The sequence below is a fragment of the Zonotrichia albicollis genome, chromosome 34 (genome assembly GCF_047830755.1).
Source record: "Zonotrichia albicollis isolate bZonAlb1 chromosome 34, bZonAlb1.hap1, whole genome shotgun sequence".
Lineage (NCBI taxonomy): Eukaryota > Metazoa > Chordata > Aves > Passeriformes > Passerellidae > Zonotrichia > Zonotrichia albicollis.
Window position 1 is genome coordinate 125,157 of NC_133852.1, and position 15,884 is coordinate 141,040.

At 59.6% G+C, this 15,884-nt stretch overlaps 2 protein-coding genes and 1 long non-coding RNA gene across 4 annotated transcripts; all 3 read right to left on the reverse strand.

Annotated features, from left to right (window-relative positions):
* Nucleotides 1-234: 234 nt before the first annotated feature.
* EBP (EBP cholestenol delta-isomerase) lies at nt 235-5,422 on the reverse strand. Of its 2 annotated transcripts, XM_074531105.1 has the most exons (7): nt 5,276-5,422; nt 4,730-5,058; nt 4,154-4,190; nt 3,943-4,073; nt 1,893-2,105; nt 1,556-1,594; nt 235-1,140 (listed from the first exon to the last, which is right to left on the reverse strand). In XM_074531105.1, exons 2-5 carry the CDS (start codon nt 5,043-5,045, stop codon nt 1,897-1,899), a joined length of 693 nt encoding a protein of 230 aa, XP_074387206.1. In that variant the 5' UTR covers nt 5,046-5,058; nt 5,276-5,422; the 3' UTR covers nt 235-1,140; nt 1,556-1,594; nt 1,893-1,896. The 2 variants fall into 2 exon arrangements, with proteins under 2 accessions (XP_074387206.1, XP_074387205.1); XM_074531104.1 differs by lacking the exons at nt 235-1,140; nt 1,556-1,594 and having other exon boundaries at nt 1,860-2,105.
* A 609-nt stretch (nt 5,423-6,031) lies between these two features.
* On the reverse strand, nt 6,032-11,588 carry LOC141726285 (uncharacterized). Its single transcript, XM_074531030.1, has 4 exons — nt 11,576-11,588; nt 10,176-10,622; nt 8,355-8,842; nt 6,032-6,501 (listed from the first exon to the last, which is right to left on the reverse strand). Exons 1-4 carry the CDS (start codon nt 11,586-11,588, stop codon nt 6,067-6,069), a joined length of 1,383 nt encoding a protein of 460 aa, XP_074387131.1. The 3' UTR covers nt 6,032-6,066.
* Nucleotides 11,589-11,688: 100 nt separating this feature from the next.
* Nucleotides 11,689-14,015, reverse strand: LOC141726358 (uncharacterized). The gene is made up of 3 exons (XR_012577616.1): nt 13,728-14,015; nt 12,887-12,928; nt 11,689-11,887 (listed from the first exon to the last, which is right to left on the reverse strand). It is a non-coding gene; the product is annotated as an uncharacterized LOC141726358 (long non-coding RNA).
* Nucleotides 14,016-15,884: the final 1,869 nt, after the last annotated feature.

The following is a 15,884-nucleotide window of genomic DNA, read 5'->3' on the forward strand; positions in this document are numbered from 1 at the left end:
CTTCTCTGGACCCTCCCAAAACCCTCCAGAACCCCACAAACCCTTCCACGACTCCCCAGCACCACCCAGGACCTCCCAAAAACCCAAAAGGATTCCCCAAAATCCCCCAGGACCCCTCCAAAACCTGTCAGGACCCCCCCTCATAATCAACCATGACCCCCCAAATCCCACAGGACTTCCCCTAAGACCCCTCAGGACCCCCAAATCCTCCCCCCAAAAAACAGACCTGAGCTCCATTTCCAGCTCCTTTATTAAAATCCATCCCTGCCCCCCCAGGAACGAGGAACATCCCCCAAAAATGGCACACCCCCAAAAATGCGGCTGAGACCCCCCAAAATCGAGAAGTTGACCCCCAAAAAGGAGAGGGGGACCCCCAAAACGAGGCTGAGACCCCCATGGGAAACACAGGGGAGGGTCCAGCTGCTCTCCCTGAGCTTTTGGGGGGTCCCAAAATTCCCTTCCAGGACCTGAACCCTCACTTGGGAGGGGTCTCTGAGGTTGGGGGGGGGGGTCCCAAAATTCCCCTCCAGGACCCTCTCAGTGCTGAACCCTCCCTTGTGGGGGAGGGGTCTCAGGCTATGAGGGGGGGGTCCCTCACACCTGGGGGTCTCTGGGTGTCCCCCCCCTCAATGTGCCTTGGGTTGGGGCCGGTTTTGGGTGTTCCCTCAGCCCAAGGGGTCCATGGGGGGAGTTCTCAATCCATGGGGGGGTCCCGGGGGTCTCTCCCCCCCCCCCCCAATATGCCTTGGGTTAGGGCCGGTCATTGGGGGCTCTCTCAGTCCATGGGGGTGGGTCTCACAGCCCAGGGGGGTCCCGGGGGTCTCTGGGTGTCCCCCCCCTCAGTAAGCCTTGTGTTGGGGCAGGTCGTGGGGGGCTCCCTCAGCCCAAGGGGTCTATGGGGGGAGTTCTCAATCCATGGGGGGGTCCCGGGGGGTCTCTGGGGGTCTCTCCCCCCCCCTCAATATGCCTTGGGTCGGGGCTGGTCGTGGGGGGTCTCTCAGTCCATGGGGGTCTCTCAGTCCATGGGGGTCCCTCAGTCCATGGGGGGGTCCCGGGGGTCTCTCCCCCACCCCTCAATATGCTTTGGGTCGGGGCCGGTCGCTGGGGGCTCTCTCAGTCCATGAGGGGGTCCCGGGGGTCTCTCAGTCCATGGGGGGGGTCTCTCACTCCTGGGGGGCTTTCTCAGTCCATGGGGGGGTCCTGGGGGTCTCTCAACCGCCCCTCAGTGTGCCTTGTGTCGGGGCCAGTCATGGGAGTCTCTCAGTCCATGGGGGGGGTCTCACAGCCCAGGGGGGTCCCGGGGGTCTCTGGGTGCCCCCCCTCAGTGCGCCTTGTGTCGGGGCCGGTTGTAGGAGTCTCTCAGTCCATAGGGAGGGGTCTCACAGGCCAGGGGGGTCCCGGGGGTCTCTGGGTGTCCCCCCCTCAGTAAGCCTTGTGTCGGGTTTGGTCGTGGGGGGCTCCCTCAGCCCAAGGGGTCCATGGGGGGAGTTCTCAATCCATGGGGGGGTCCCGGGGGTCTCTCAGTCCATGGGGGTCTCTCACCCCTGGGGGGCTTTCTCAGTCCATGGGGGGGTCCCGGGGGTCTCTCCCCCCCCTCAGTGTGCCTTGTGTCGGGGCCGGTCATTGGGGGCTCTCTCAGTCCATGGGGGTCTCTCAGTCCATGAGGGGGTCCCGGGGGTCTCTCAGTCCGTGGGGGGGGTCTCTCACCCCTGGGGGGCTTTCTCAGTCCATGAGGGGGTCCCGGGGGTCTCTCCCCCCCGCCTCAGTGAGCCTTGTGTCGGAGTCGGTCATTGGGGGCTCTCTCAGCCCTGGGGGTCTCTCAGTCCATGGGGGGGGTCTCTCACCCCTGGGGGGCTCTCTCAGTCCATGGGGGGGTCCCGGGGGTCTCTCACCCCCTCAGTGAGCCTTGTGCCGGGGCCGGTCGTGCCCGCGCTGTGCCCGCGCCAGCTCCCGGCTGGCATCCAGCATCAGCAGGGCGGGCACGAGCACCCAGAGCCCGTTGAGCCCCACAAAGTAACCCCAGAAATAAAAGGGGTGGGGGTCGCTGTGAGCCCAGCCCGCCCGCGCCTCCGTGGCGAAGTACAGGATGTCACCGTACAGCTGGCCTGGGGACACAGGGACAAACAGGGACACGGTTAGGGACAGTACAGGATGTCACCGTACAGCTGGCCTGGGACAGAGAGAGGGACAGGGTTAGGGACAGGGACAGTACAGGATGTCACCGTACAGCTGGCCTGGGGACACAGACAGGGACACAGTTAGGGACAGGGACAGTACAGGATGTCACCGTACAGCTGGCCTGGGGACACAGGGACAGGGTTAGGGACAGCCTGGGGACAGAGGGACAAACAGGGACAGGGTTAGGGACAGTACAGGATGTCACCATACAGCTGGCCTGGGGACACAGGGACAGGGTTAGGGACAGCTTGGGGACAGGGACACAGAGAGGGACACAGCCTGGGGACAGCCAGGGCAAAGTACAGGATGTCACCGTACAGCTGGCCTGGGGACAGAGAGAGGGACACAGTTAGGGACAGCCTGGGGACACAGGGACAGGGTTAGGGACAGCCTGGGGACACAGGGACAAACAGGGACAGGGTTAGGGACAGGGACAGTACAGGATGTCACCATACAGCTGGCCTGGGGACAGGGACACAGAGAGGGACACAGTTAGAGGACATGGGGACAAGCCTGGGGACAGCCTGGGGACAGCCAGAACAAAGTACAGGATGTCACTGTACAGCTGCCCTGGGGACAGGGACAGGGGTTAGAGACAGCCTGGGGACAGGGACACAGAGAGGGACACAGTTAGGGACAGGGACAGCCTGGGGACAGCCAGAACAAAGTACAGGATGTCACTGTACAGCTGCCCTGGGGACAGAGGGGACAAGGACAGGGGTCAGGGACAGCAACAGGGACATGGGGACAGCCCGGGGACAGGGACAGGCCTGGGGGATGGTGACACTGGGGACATTGGGGACACAGGGGACAGGAGAATGTTGACACTGGTGGCACAGAGACACAGGACAATGGGTGCACTGGGAACAGGAGGATGGGGACACAGGGATGGTGACACTGAGGACAGGGGGATGGGGACGTTGGTGACACTGGAGAGGTGACACTGAAGACACTGGTGACACAGGGATGGGTACACTGGTGACATGGGGACACAGGGACACTGGGGAGGTGACACAGGGATGGTGACACTGGGGAGGTGACACAGGTGACAGGTGACATGCTGACAGAGGGATGGTGACACAGGTGACATTGGTGACACAGGGACACTGGGGAGGTGACACAGGTGACACAGGGACACTGGGATGGTGACACAGGTGACACTGGGGAAGTGACAGAGCTGACACAGGTGACATGGTGAAAGGGACACAGGGATGGTGACACAGGTGACACAGGTGACACTGGGATGGTGACACAGGTGACACTGGGATGGTGACAGATCTGACACAGGTGACATGCTGCACAGGGACACTGGGGAAGTGACACACGTGACACGGTGACATTGGGGAGGTGACACAGGGACACTGGGGAGGTGACACAGGTGACACTGGGATGGTGACAGAGCTGACACAGGGATGGTGACACTGGGGGAGGTGACAGAGCTGACACAGGTGACATGGTGAAAGGGACTCAGGGGTGGTGACACAGGTGACACAAAGATGGTGACACAGATGACACTAGGATGATGACAGAGCTGACACAGGTGACATGGTGCACAGGGACACTGGGGAAGTGACACAGGTGACACAGGGACACTGGGATGGTGACACTGGGGAGGTGACACAGGTGACACAGGGACACTGGGATGGTGACACTTGGGGAGGTGACAGAGCTGACACAGGTGACATGGTGAAAGGGACGCTGGGGAGGTGACACAGGTGACACGGTGACACTGGGGAGGTGACACAGGTGACACAGGTGCCATACCCAGGGACACCACGAGCTGCAGGATGTAGCGGGCCGGGTGCTGCCGCAGGAGGGCGAGGAAGGTGAGGAAGCTCAGGGGACCCCAGGCCCAGGCTGTCACCGTCTCCATGGCAACCGTGAAGTCATCGCTCCTGCGGGAGGAGAGGGGTCACCTGGGGACACCGGGGACACGGCCACCCCCTCTCTGCTGTCCCCAATGTCCCCAACTCACGTCATGTAGCGGCTGTCAGCCTTGGCGTATTCCTTCCCTGCAATTAGGGGAGGGGGCTTCGGGTTAGTGGGGGGACAGGGGACCCCCGCCACCCGGCTGTGCCCCTGCCCACCTGCCCAGAGACCCCCCAGATATCTCAGGGACCCAACATATGGCCCAGGGACCCCTCCCCACATACCCAGGGACTCCCCAGATGCCTCAGGGACCCCTCCCCACCTGCCCAGGGACCCCCCAGATATCCCAGGGACCCCACAAATGGCTCAAGGACCCCTCCCCACATATGCCAGGGACCCCCCAGATACCCCAGGGACCCCTCCCCACATGACCAGGGTCCCCCCAGATACCCCAGGGACCCCTCAGATGCCCCAGGGACCCCTCCCCATGTGCCCAGTGCCCCTCCAGTGCCCCCTGATGCCCTTGGGACTCCTCCCCACATATCCAGACACCCCCCAAATGCCCCAGGGAACCCGCAGATGCCCTTGGGACCCCTCCCCACGTGCCCAGTGCCCCCTGCTCCCCTCGGGACCCCTCCCCAGCGCCCCCCGCCCAGCCCAGCGTCCCCCCGCGGGTGCTCACAGACGTCGGCCAGCAGCCCGGTGTCGGCGGGCAGCTCCCGGTGCCGGAGGCTGAAATATCCTTCCAGGACCCCGTGGATGCCGGCGCACACCAGGAACCAGCCCAGGACCAGCCGGCGGGCGGGACTTCGCTTGGCCACGCCCTTGGCTCCGCCCTTGGTCCCGCCCCCGGTCCCGCCCAGGGCCCAGCCCAGCGCGAACAGCGCCGCCGCCGCCGCCGCCACCGCGCCTGCGCACTGCCAGCCGGGCCGCGCGCCCGCTACGTAACCCGGCAACGCCAGCGCGCGCGGCCAATAGGGGTGCGCGCTCGTCTCCATGGCAACAGCGCCCCTGTGGGGAGGGAGAACATGAGGGGATGGCGGCGGTGAGCGGAGCGCGGCCCGGCAAGGCCCGAACGGAGAACGGCGACAGCGACACCGTCTGCGCCTCCCCACGAATCCCCCGCGATTCCCCCGCGCTCTCCGGCCCCGCGCGGAGCGGTCCCGGCTGTCCCCCGGTCGCGGATCCCGGTGAGCCCCAACCCCGGCGCGCTCCCGGCCCCGCTCACCTCAGCCGCTCCCGCGCTGCTCTCGCTCCCGGGCCTCTCCCGCGCCCGCCGCCGCCGCGCCTTGCCCCGCCCCCACGCCGCCCCCGCGACCAATAGGAGCGCGGCGGCTCAAGGTCGGCCAATAGGAACGAGACCCGCCCGCTTCTGCCGGGCACTGATTGGCCACGCCCGCCGCTGGGGAGATGTGGGGCCAGGGGGCGAGGCTTTGTTTGGGGGCGTGGTCCCGATTTGGGGCGTGGCCTCGTAGTGCTGGTTTTATTCTGAGCTCAAAGGGGCGTGGTCCCGTATAAAGTGGGCGTGGCTTAACCTTCTGGGAGGGCTCTGTAAGGACCCCCCCCACAAATTATACAGGGGTCCATCAACCCCCACAGATTATTTAGGGACCCCAAGGACCTCCCCAAATTATTAAGGGACCCCAAGGACCCCACCCCAAATGATTTAAGGTCCCATAGGCCCCCCCCCTAAATTTCTATAGGGGCCCCAAGGACGCCACCCCAAATTATTTAGGGACCCCCCCAGACCCTCCCCAAATTATATCACCCCCCCAAATGATTAAAGCTCCCACAGATCCCCCCTCCCCAAATTTCTATAGGGACCTCACCCCAAATTATTTAGGGACCCCAAGGACCCCCCCCCAAATTATTTAAGGAACCCGAAGACCCCACCACAAATTATATCCCCCCACCAAATCCCTAAGGACCCCCCCCAAAATTACACAGGAGCCCCACAGATCCCCCCCTCAAATTATATCCCCCCCCAAATTATTTAAGGTCCCCTGAATCCCCCCCAAATTATACAGGAGCCATACAAAGCCCCTCCCTTTTTATATTAAATCCCCCCCCCAAATTTTTCAGCTTTTGAGTCCCCCAGGAACCCCAAAATCCCCGAATTTCCCCCCAAAAAAGGAGGCAGAGGCAGCACTGGCAGCAGGTCCTGTATTGCCCCCCCCAGGGGCTCCCCCAAACCCCCCCCCCCACCCCCAGGGACCCCCCCCCCCAAACGGAGCCGCTCGCCAGGAGCAGCAGGGGGGTGGGGGGAGGGGAGATTTTGGGGACCCCCCCCCCTTCCCCTCCCCCACCCTGGATTTTGGGGACCCCTCCCCCACCCCCAAAACGAAGCTGGGGACCCCCCCCCCCATGGGCAGGGTTTATTTTGGGGGGGGTCACACGAGGGTCCCGGGGGGCTGCGGGTCTGGGGGGGGAGGGGGGGTGGTCCCGGGGGGGTCCCTTGGGTTGTGGGGGGAGGGGAAAATTCCAAAAAAAGGAGAAAAAAAACAGAGAAAAAAAGGAAAAAAAGAAACGGAAAAAAAGGAGAGAAAGAGAAAGCAGAGTTAGGCCCCCCCAATATGAGCCCCCTGCCCCAAATTCTGCCCAGCCCCTCCCCCAGTCCATTTTGGGGAGCCCCCACCCCCAAAAACCAAACCCGGAATGGAGAAAGGAGGGGAAAGAGTGAGGAAAGCCCAAAAAAGGGGGGAGAGAACCCAAATTTTGGAGTTTTGGGGGACAGCCCAAGTTTGGGGGGGTTTTGGGAGAAAGACCCCAAATTTAGGGGGTAAAGGAGGGGGGGAACCCAGATTTTGGGGTTTTAGGGGGAGCTGGGGGGAGACACCCTGAATTTAGGGGGGATTGGGGGAAGAAACCCCAAATTTGGGGGGGAAATGAGGGAGGAGACTCCAAATTTTGGGGTTTTTGGGAGGGAAAGACTCCAAATTTTGGGGGCTTTGGGGTAAAGGACCCCAAATTTGGGGAGGGGGGTGTGGGGCTGAAAAGAGGGGGGCTCTGAGGGGGAATCCCAAATTTGGGGAGATTTTGGGGAGTCCCTGAAGGATGGGGAGTGAGGGGCCCAAATTGGGTGGGGGTCAGCATAGACAAGGGGGATCCCCAAATTGAGGAGGGGGGGGCACATTCAGATATTGGGGGTCCCCAATCACAGGGGGATCCCCAAAATGGGGGAGGGTCCTTAAAATGAGGGGGGGGAGGGGGGATGGGACATGTGGACATGGAGGAGGGGTCCCAAAATTGGGGTGGGGGGCACATTCAGATATTGGGGAGGGGGGGGTCCCCAAAATATTGGGGGAGGGGAACACCTGGATCTGGTGGGGGGGGTCCCCAAATGGGGGATCCCCAAAATGTGAGGGAGGGGAAACATCCACCCACAGAGGGGTCCCCAATTCATGGGGGGTCCCCCAAAATGAGGAGAGGGTCCCCAAAATGAGGCAGGGTCCCCCAAAATGTGAGGAGGGGGTGTCATTCAGGCATTGGGGTCTCCCCAAAATGAGGGGGGGGACATTCAGACACAAGGAGGTCCCCAAAATGGGGGGGAGGGGGGGAATTCACCCACAGGGTTTCCCAATCAACACAGAGGGGGGGGGTCCCCAAAATGAGGGGGGGGAACATTCAGACATTGGAGGATCCCCAAAAATGGGGGGGGGCCACATTATTCCACGGGGTTTCCCAATCAACATGGAGGGTCCCCAGAATGAGGGGAGGGTCCTCAAAATGGGGGGGGTACATTCACCCACAGATTTTACCCCCCAACACGGGGGGGGTCCCCAACACCCAAGGGGGGGGGTCCCCAAAATGGCGGGGGTGGCACATTCACCCACAGGGTTTCCCAATCAACATTTTCACCCACGGGGTTTCCCAATCAACATTTCAGGGGGTCTCCCCAAAAATGGCGGGGGGCACATTCACCCACAGGGTTTCCCAATCAACATTTCAGGGGGTCTCCCCAAAATGGCGGAGGGCACATTCCCAACCCCCCAAGGGGGGGGTCCCAACACATTCTGGAGGAGGATCCCCAAAATGGCGGGGGGCACATTCACCCACGGGGTTTCCCAATCAACATTTCAGGGGGTTTCCCCAAAATGGCGGGGGGCACATTCACCCACGGGGCTTCCCACCCAACATAGGGGGGTCCCCAACACATTCTGGGGGGGATCCCCAAATTGGGGGGCACATTCACCCACAGGATTTCCCAACACCCACCACGGGTGGGGTGGGGGGGGTCCCCAACCCATTTCGGGGGTCTCCCCCCCCGCACCCCTCACCAGGCCGGGCCGCCCCTTCCCCGCCCGTACCTGGCCGCCAGGGCCCCGGCGTAGCTGAGCGAGTGCGGCAGCGCTGGGGGGGGGTCCCGGCGGCGCTGAGGGGGGGGGACCCAGCCGGTTTGGTGGGGGGCGTTCCGGGGGGGGGTCCCGGTGTGCCTCAGGTACCAATCGCGCAGCCCCTCCAGCGCCAACCACTTCTGGCTGCGCCGCTGCTCCAGTGAGGGGGGGGCGGCACCGGGAGGGGGGGGCGGAGCGACCCCCGCCCCTCCCCCCGCCCCTGCCCCGCCCCCCCCCACGCGGCCCCGGGGGGGTCTCGGAGCCGGCGCCCCCTCCCCAATCGATCAAAGCCTCGGAGCTGTTGCTGCGGCGGGTGCGGGGGGCGCCGGAGGGGGGGTGGGCGTGAGGGTGGGGGGGGCACTGCGGGAGGGGGGGATGGGCGGAGTGCGGACCCCCCCCCCAATTGGGAATCCTGGCTGCCCGACCAGGGCCGGGGGGGCAAACCGCGGGGGGCTTCGGGGCTGTGGGGGGAGGAAAACAAAACAAATTTAATTTTAAAAAAATTTCCCACTAATAAAAGTTTTTCAAAAGTATTTTGCCCCAGCCAAAAAATCAATTTCCCCCCCCCAAAAAAAAATTTTCCTCGCCCAAAAAAGACAAAAAAAACCCCTTTTCACCCAAAACTCCCCTTTCCCCCCCAAAAAAGCCCCTTTTGCCCCTCCAAAAGTTTCCCCCACCAAAAAAAAACCTAATACACAAAACTCGATTTTCCCCCCCAAACCACCTTTTTTCCACCAAATCCCTTTTTTCCCCAAAATTCCTTTTTTCCCCCCCAAAATCCCCATTTCCCCCCTCAAAATCCCCATCCCCCCCCCCATAATCCTCATTTTTCCCACAAAATTCCCTTTTGTTTTCCCCCAAATCTCAGGATATTTTCCCAAAATCCTGGGATTTTTTCCCCAAAATCCTCATTTTCCCCACAAAATTCCAGGTTTTTTTTCCCAAAATCCTGTCCTATTTTTTCCCCAAACTCCCCAATGTTTCCCCCAAAATCACAGGGCTTTTAACCCCCAAAATCCCCGGGTTTTTTTCCCAAATCCCCATTTTCTCCCCCCAAAATCCCATTTATTTTTCCCCATTATCCCAGGTTTTTCCTCCCAAAACCCCAAATTTTCTCCTCAAAATCCCCCTTTTCCCTCCCGCCAAAGTCCCCTTGTTGTTTCCCAAATCGCCATTTTTCTCCCCCCAAAATCTCAGGGTTTTTCCCCCAAATCCTCATTTTCTCCACCCCAAATCCCCATTTATTTTCCCCAAAATCCCCAATTTTCCCCAAAATCCCAGGTCTTTCCCCGCAAAATCCCCATTTTTTCCCTCAAAATCCCCCATTTTATCTTCCCAAAATCCCCGATTTTTTTTCAGAAATCCTTTCTCCCACAAATCCCGATTTTCCCTCAAAATCCCCAATTTTCCCCTTCAAAATCCCCCATTTTATCTTCCCCAAAATCCCCTTTTTTCCCCAAATTCCCGATTTTTTTTCAGAATCCTTTTTCCCACAAATCCCGATTTTCTCCCCAAAACCCCCATTTTTTCCCCAAACCCTCACTTTCCAAATCCCCGATTTTTCCCCAAAATCCAGGTCTTTCCCCGCAAAATCCCAATTTTCCCTCAAAATCCCCCATTTTATCTTCCCCAAAATCCCCGATTTTTTTCAGAAATCCTTTCTCCCACAAATCCGATTTTCCCCAAAAATCCCCATTTTTCCCCCCCATAATCCCCATTTTTTCCCCAAACCCCCACTTTCCCCAAATCCCCATTTTTCCAAAATCCCGGTTTTTTCCCCCGTTTTCCCCTCACCGTTCCCGGGGGGTCCCGCGGGGGCTCCGGCCCAGCACGGGCGTGGCGGGAACGCTGCGGCCCTCGAGCTGGAGGCGCTGCGGGGCAGCGTCCGCGCCGGGCTGGAAACGGGGCAAAAACGGGGTAAAAATGGAGATTTTGGGAAAATCGGGAGTTTGGGAGGGAAATCGGGAGTTTGGGGGCAAAGTGGGGATTTGGGGGAAAAAATCCGGGAAAAAATGGGGATTTTGGCGAGGACATTGGGCCCTCGAGGCTGGAGGCGCTGCGGGGCAGCGTCCGCGCCGGGCTGGAAACGGGGAAAAAACGGGTAAAAAATGGAGATTTTGGAAAATCGAGGAGTTTGGGGGGGAAATCGGGGAGTTTGGGGGGCAAAGTGGGATTTGGGGGAGAAAAATCGGGAAAAAATGGGATTTTGGCGAGGACGTTGGGCCCTCGAGGCTGGAGGCGCTGCGGGCAGCGTCCGCGCCGGGCTGGAAACGGGAACAAAAATGGGGTAAAAAATGTGGATTTTGGGAAAATCGAGGAGTTTGGGGGGAAATCGGGGAGTTTGGGGAAAAAAATCCGGGAAAAAAATGGGGATTTTGGGAAAATCGGGGAGTTTGGGGAAAAAAACCCGGTGTTTTGCGAAAAAAATGGGGATTTTGGGGAAAAACTGGGATTTTGAGGAAAAAAAATGGAGATTTTGGGGAAAAATTTGGAGTTTGGGTGGAAAAAAGAGGATTTGGGGGAAAAATCCGGAATTTTTAGGGAAAAATGGGAATTTTGGGAAAAATTGGAGAGTTTGGGGGGAAAATTGAGGAGTTTGGGGGGAAAATGGGGATTTGGAGGAAAAAACCCGAATTTTGGGGGGAAAATTGGGTAGTTTTGGGGTGAAAAAAATGGGGATTTTGGGAAATCGGGGAGTTTGGGAGGGAAAATGGGATCTGGGGGTAAAATGGGGATTTTGGGGGCAAAATGGGGATTTTGTGGGGGACATTGGGGGTTTTTTTTGGGGAAAAATTGGGAAGATTTTGGGAAAATGGGGGAGTTATGGGGTGAAAAAAAAATGGGGATTTGGGAAAATTGGCGAATTTGGGGGGGAAAATGGGGGGATTTGGGGAAAAAAACCCAATATTTTTTGGGGAAAAATGGGGGTTTGGGGGAAAAAACCACGGGATTTTTGAGGAGAAAGTGGGGGAAAAAATTGGGTATTTTTGGGAAAAACTCTGGGATTTTGGGGGGAAAAATGGGGAGTTTGGGGGGAAAAAACACGGGAATTTGGGGGGGGGGAAATTAGGGAATTTTGGGAAAAATTGGAGAGCTTTGGGGACATTTTGGTTTAAAAAAATTTGAAGGTAGGAAGAGAATTTTTTTTGAGAAAAAGAGATTTTTATCCATGTAAAATGGTCATTTTTTTTTGCTGGAAAAGGGCATTTTTGGGGTGGAAAATGGGATTTTTTTTGGGGTTAAGAAGGGGATTTTTTTTTTTTTTTTGTGATGTGTGTAAAGGGCGGATTTTTGGGGTTTAAGAGAGAGATTTTGGGTACAGAAACGGCGTTTTTGGGTTGGGGGTACGCACCTGGCGGGGGCTGGCCAGCGAGCTGCGGCGCCCGGGGGTCCCTCGGGGCTCCAGGGGGGGAGGGGCCGGCGCTCGGGGCTGCCCGAGCCCCCCCCCCGGGGGGGGAGGGGCGGCCCGGGCCCAGCCGGGGGGGCTTGGGGGGGGGGCGGGGCACCTGTGGGGACACCGAGGGGGGGGGGGGAGGGGTGAGGGCAGGGACACCCCGAGGGGACACAGGTGCCCAGGGGACCCCCCCCCCAGGTGCCCAGGTAGCCCCCAAAAGCCCAGGTGACCCCCTCGGGTACTCAAGAAGCCCCCCCAGGTATCCAGGTGACCCCCCAGATGTCCAGGTAGCCCCCCAGGTGCTCTGGTAGCCCCCCAAAGGTCACACAGGTGTCCAGGTGACCCCTCCCAAGTGTCCAGGTAGCCCCCAAAGGTCACCAAGGTGCCCAGGGGACCCCCCCCCAGGTGTTCAGGTAGCCCCCCAAAGGTCACACAGGTGTCCAGAGTGACCCCCCCAGGTACCCAAGAAGCCCCCCAGGTATCCAGGTGAACCCCCAGATGTCCAGGTAGCCCCCCAAAGGTCACCAAGGTGCCCCCCAGGTGTCCAGGTAGTCCCCCAAAGGTCACCAAGGTGCCCCCTCAAGTGCCCAGATGACCCCCCCCAAGTGCCCAGTAGCCCCCAAAGGTCACACTGGTGTCCAGGTGACCCCCCCAGGTGTTCAGGTAGCCCCCCAAAAGCCCAGGTGACCCCCTTGGGTACCCAAGAAGCCCCCCCAGGTATCCAGGTGAACCCCCCAGGTGTCCAGGTAGCCCCCCCCAAGGTCACCAAGGTGCCCCCCAGGTGCCCAGGTGACCCCCCCAGGTGCCCAAGAAGCCCCCCCAGGTATCCAGGTGAACCCCCAGACGTCCAGGTAGCCCCCCAGGTGCCCAGGTAGCCCCCAAAGGTCACAAAGGTGCCCAGGTAGCCCCCCAAAGGTCACCCAATAACCCCCCCAGAACCCAGGTAGCCCCCCAAAGGTCACACAAGTGCCCAGGTAGCCCCCAAAAGCCCAGGTAACCCCTCCCCAGGTATCCAGGTGAACCCCCAAAAGCCCAGGTAGCCCCCCCAGTGTCTCCCAGCCCCCCCCCAGGTGACCCCCACCCCCCCAGGTGACCCCCAGCCCCCCCTCACCGTTCTCCAGCGCAGGGAGGTCACCCAGGGACCCGTTCTCATCTGGGGGGGGGCACAGAGGGGATGGGAGGGGTCAGAGCTGAGAAGACCCCTCCCCCCCCCCCCAAAAAGCTGCCCCTCCCCCACCTCTGGGCATCCCCCACCCCCCTCCAAACCCCCAAAAAAACCCAGAATCAAAAAAAAAACCTCTGCCCCCCCCATACCCAATTCCCCAGATGTCCCATTCCCCCAAAACCTCTCTGTACCCCCAAGACCCAAATCCCCTCTGCTCTCCCAATTCTCCTTCCCCCCAATCTCCTCAGCCCCCAAATCCCCCCATATCCCAATGCCCCCCAGCCCCCCAAAACCCCCTGTACCCCCAAATCCCCCCCCAGACCACCCAATCCCCCCTACACCCCCATATCCCAAATCTCCCCCAGCCCCCCAATCTCCCCCCAGTCACCCCAAATCCTCCCAGCCCCCAAATCCCCCCCATAACCCAAATCCCCCCAGCCCTCCAACCCAATTCCTCTTTTTCTCCCTGATCCCCTGCCCCCCAAATCTCCCCCAATCCTCCCAGCCCCCCAAAATACCCCTTGTACCCCAAATCCCCCCATGCCCTCCAAATCCCCCTCAGCCCCCCAAAACCCCCTGTACCCCAAATTGCCCCCAATCCCTCCCTGTCCCCAAATCCCTATTTTCCATTTCCCCCCCCCAACCACCCAGTACCCCCAATCCCTCCCAGCCCTGCAATTGCCTTCTCCCCATCCTCCCTGTACCCCAAATCCCTCCAAGCCCCCAAAATCCCCCCCAGCTCCTCAAATCACCCCCAAATCTCCCCATTTTCCCCTTTTTCTCTGACCGTGCCCGGGGGTGCCAAGCTGGGCCCGCAGCTGCCGCAGCCTCTGGGCAGCCTCGGCCTGGAGGCGCTGCCGGCGCCGCCGCTGCTCGGAGGGAGCCCCGCACGGCCGCCAGGCGCCGCGCGGCCTCCAGCACCTGTGCCTGCACCTGCACCTGAGCCTGTGCCTCGCGTCGGGCCCGGGACACCTGAGAGGGGAAAAAACAGGGGAGAAATGAGGGTAAATGAGAGTAAAATGGGGAGAAATGAGAATAAATGCAGGGAAAATGGAGGAACAAGAAAGCGCTGGGCAGCCTTCAGGGCCTAGGCCTGGGCCTGCACTGAGGTCTGTGCCTGCACCTCCTGCTGCGTCCAAGATACCTGAGGGGGAATGAGGGAAAATGGGGAGAAATGAGGAGAAATGAAGTGAAAATAAGGAAAGTGGGAAGAAATAAGAGGAAAATGACGTGAAAATGGGGAAAAATGGGGATAAACGCGGGGAAAATAGAGGAACAAGAAAGCGCTGGGCAGCCTTCAGGGCCTAGGCCTGGGCCTGCACTGAGGCCTGTACCTGCGCCTCCTGCTACGCCCAAGACACCTGAGAGGGAGATGGAAAATGGGGAGAAATGAGGAGAAAATGAAGTGAAAACAAGGGAAAGTGGAAGAAATAAGAGAAAAACGACGTAAAAATGGGGATAGATGTGGGGAAAATGGGGGCACCTGCGCCTCACTCCGAGCACAGAATGTCTGAGGGGGAAGAAATGGGCAAAAATGGAAGAAAACTAAATGAAAAAACGGAAAAATGGGGATAAATGCAGGAAAAATAGAGGAACGGGGAAGGGCCAGGTGGCCTTCAGGTCCCAGGCCTAGGCATGGGTCTGCATCAGGCCTGGGCCTGGGCCTGCACCTCCTGTCACGCACAGGACACCTGAGGGAAAAATAGGGAGAAATGTGGGGAAAACGGGGAAAAATGGGGATAAATGTTGTGGAAAATGGGGTAAAATAAAGGTAAGTGTGGGGAAAAATGGTGGCGGCCTTCAGGGCCAGGCCTAGGCCTGGGCCTGCAGCAGGACCTGCGCCTCCCGCCATGCCCAGCACACCCGAGGAGGAAATGGGGATAAATGTGGGAAAATGGGGGAAAAATGGAGATAAATGTGGGGAAAATGGGGAAAAATGGAGATAAATGTGGGGAAAATGGAGATAAATGTGGGGAAAATGGGGAACAGGAAAGGACAAGGTGGCCTTCAGGGCCCAGCGGCGTAGGCCCGGGCCTACACCAGGGCCTGAGTCTGCACTGGGCCCTGCGCCTGCACCTCACACTGTACCCGGTACACCTGAGGGGAAAATGGGATAAATGGGGGGAAAATGTGGGGAAAATGTGGGGAAAATGTGGGGAAAATGGAGAAACAGAAAAGAGCTTGGTAGCCTCAAGGGCCGGGGCATAGCCCAGGCCTGCACCTGCGCCTCCCGCTGCACCTGGCACACCTGGGCACAGAAATGTGGAGAAATGGAGGTAAAATTGGGAAAATGGGGACAAATCCGGGGAAAATGGGGGAAAACGGAAATGGGGAAGGGTTGAGTGCTCTCCAGCAGCTGCTCCCGCACCTGGGAGAAAGGGGAATGGTGGGGAAAATACAAAAAATGCGCAAATTGGAGAAATGAGAACGGGGGAAGTGGGAATGAAGGAAATGGAAATTGAGAATGGGGAAAAATGGGAGAAATGGGAAATGGGAAATTGGAAAGTTGGGAACGGGGAAATGGGGAAAATGAGGAATTGGGATGGAGAAAAGGGAATTTGGGAATGGAAAAATGGGGAAATGGGGAAAGCAGGGATATGGGAAATTGGGAAGGGGGAAAATGGGGAATTGGAATTTGGGAAATGGAACAGGGTGAGGGAACACCATGGGGACACCTTGGAGACCCAGGGACACCATGGGGACACACAGGGGACACCACAGGGTGGGGGGACACCAGGGGGACACCATGGAGGCCCAGGGGACACCACAGGGACACCATGGGGGGACATCATGGGGACACCTTGGAGACCCAGGGGCACCTTGGGGACACCAGGGGGACACCAAGGGACACCTTGGGGACACACGGGGACGTACCAGAGCGTGTGGGGACCCGCAGGACGTGGGGGCGCCCCTGTGACACACGGGGGACGGGAGCCACCGTCGA

Excerpts from the sequence above, each read along its gene's own strand:
- EBP (XM_074531105.1), bottom strand. The coding sequence starts at position 5,045 with ATGGAGACGAGCGCGCACCCCTATTGGCCGCGCGCGCTGGCGTTGCCG. Across the intron at positions 4,191-4,729 it reads CGGGCTGCTGGCCGACGTCT|GGAAGGAATACGCCAAGGCT; the intron begins GTGAGCACCCGC and ends CCCTAATTGCAG. Across the intron at positions 4,074-4,153 it reads GCTGACAGCCGCTACATGAC|GAGCGATGACTTCACGGTTG; the intron begins GTGAGTTGGGGA and ends CTCCTCCCGCAG.
- LOC141726285 (XM_074531030.1), bottom strand. Across the intron at positions 8,843-10,175 it reads CGCGGGACCCCCCGGGAACG|CCCCGAAGCCCCCCGCGGTT; the intron begins GTGAGGGGAAAA and ends CTCCCCCCACAG. Across the intron at positions 6,502-8,354 it reads GCCGGGGCCCTGGCGGCCAG|GGACCCCCCCGGGACCACCC; the intron begins GTACGGGCGGGG and ends CCACAACCCAAG.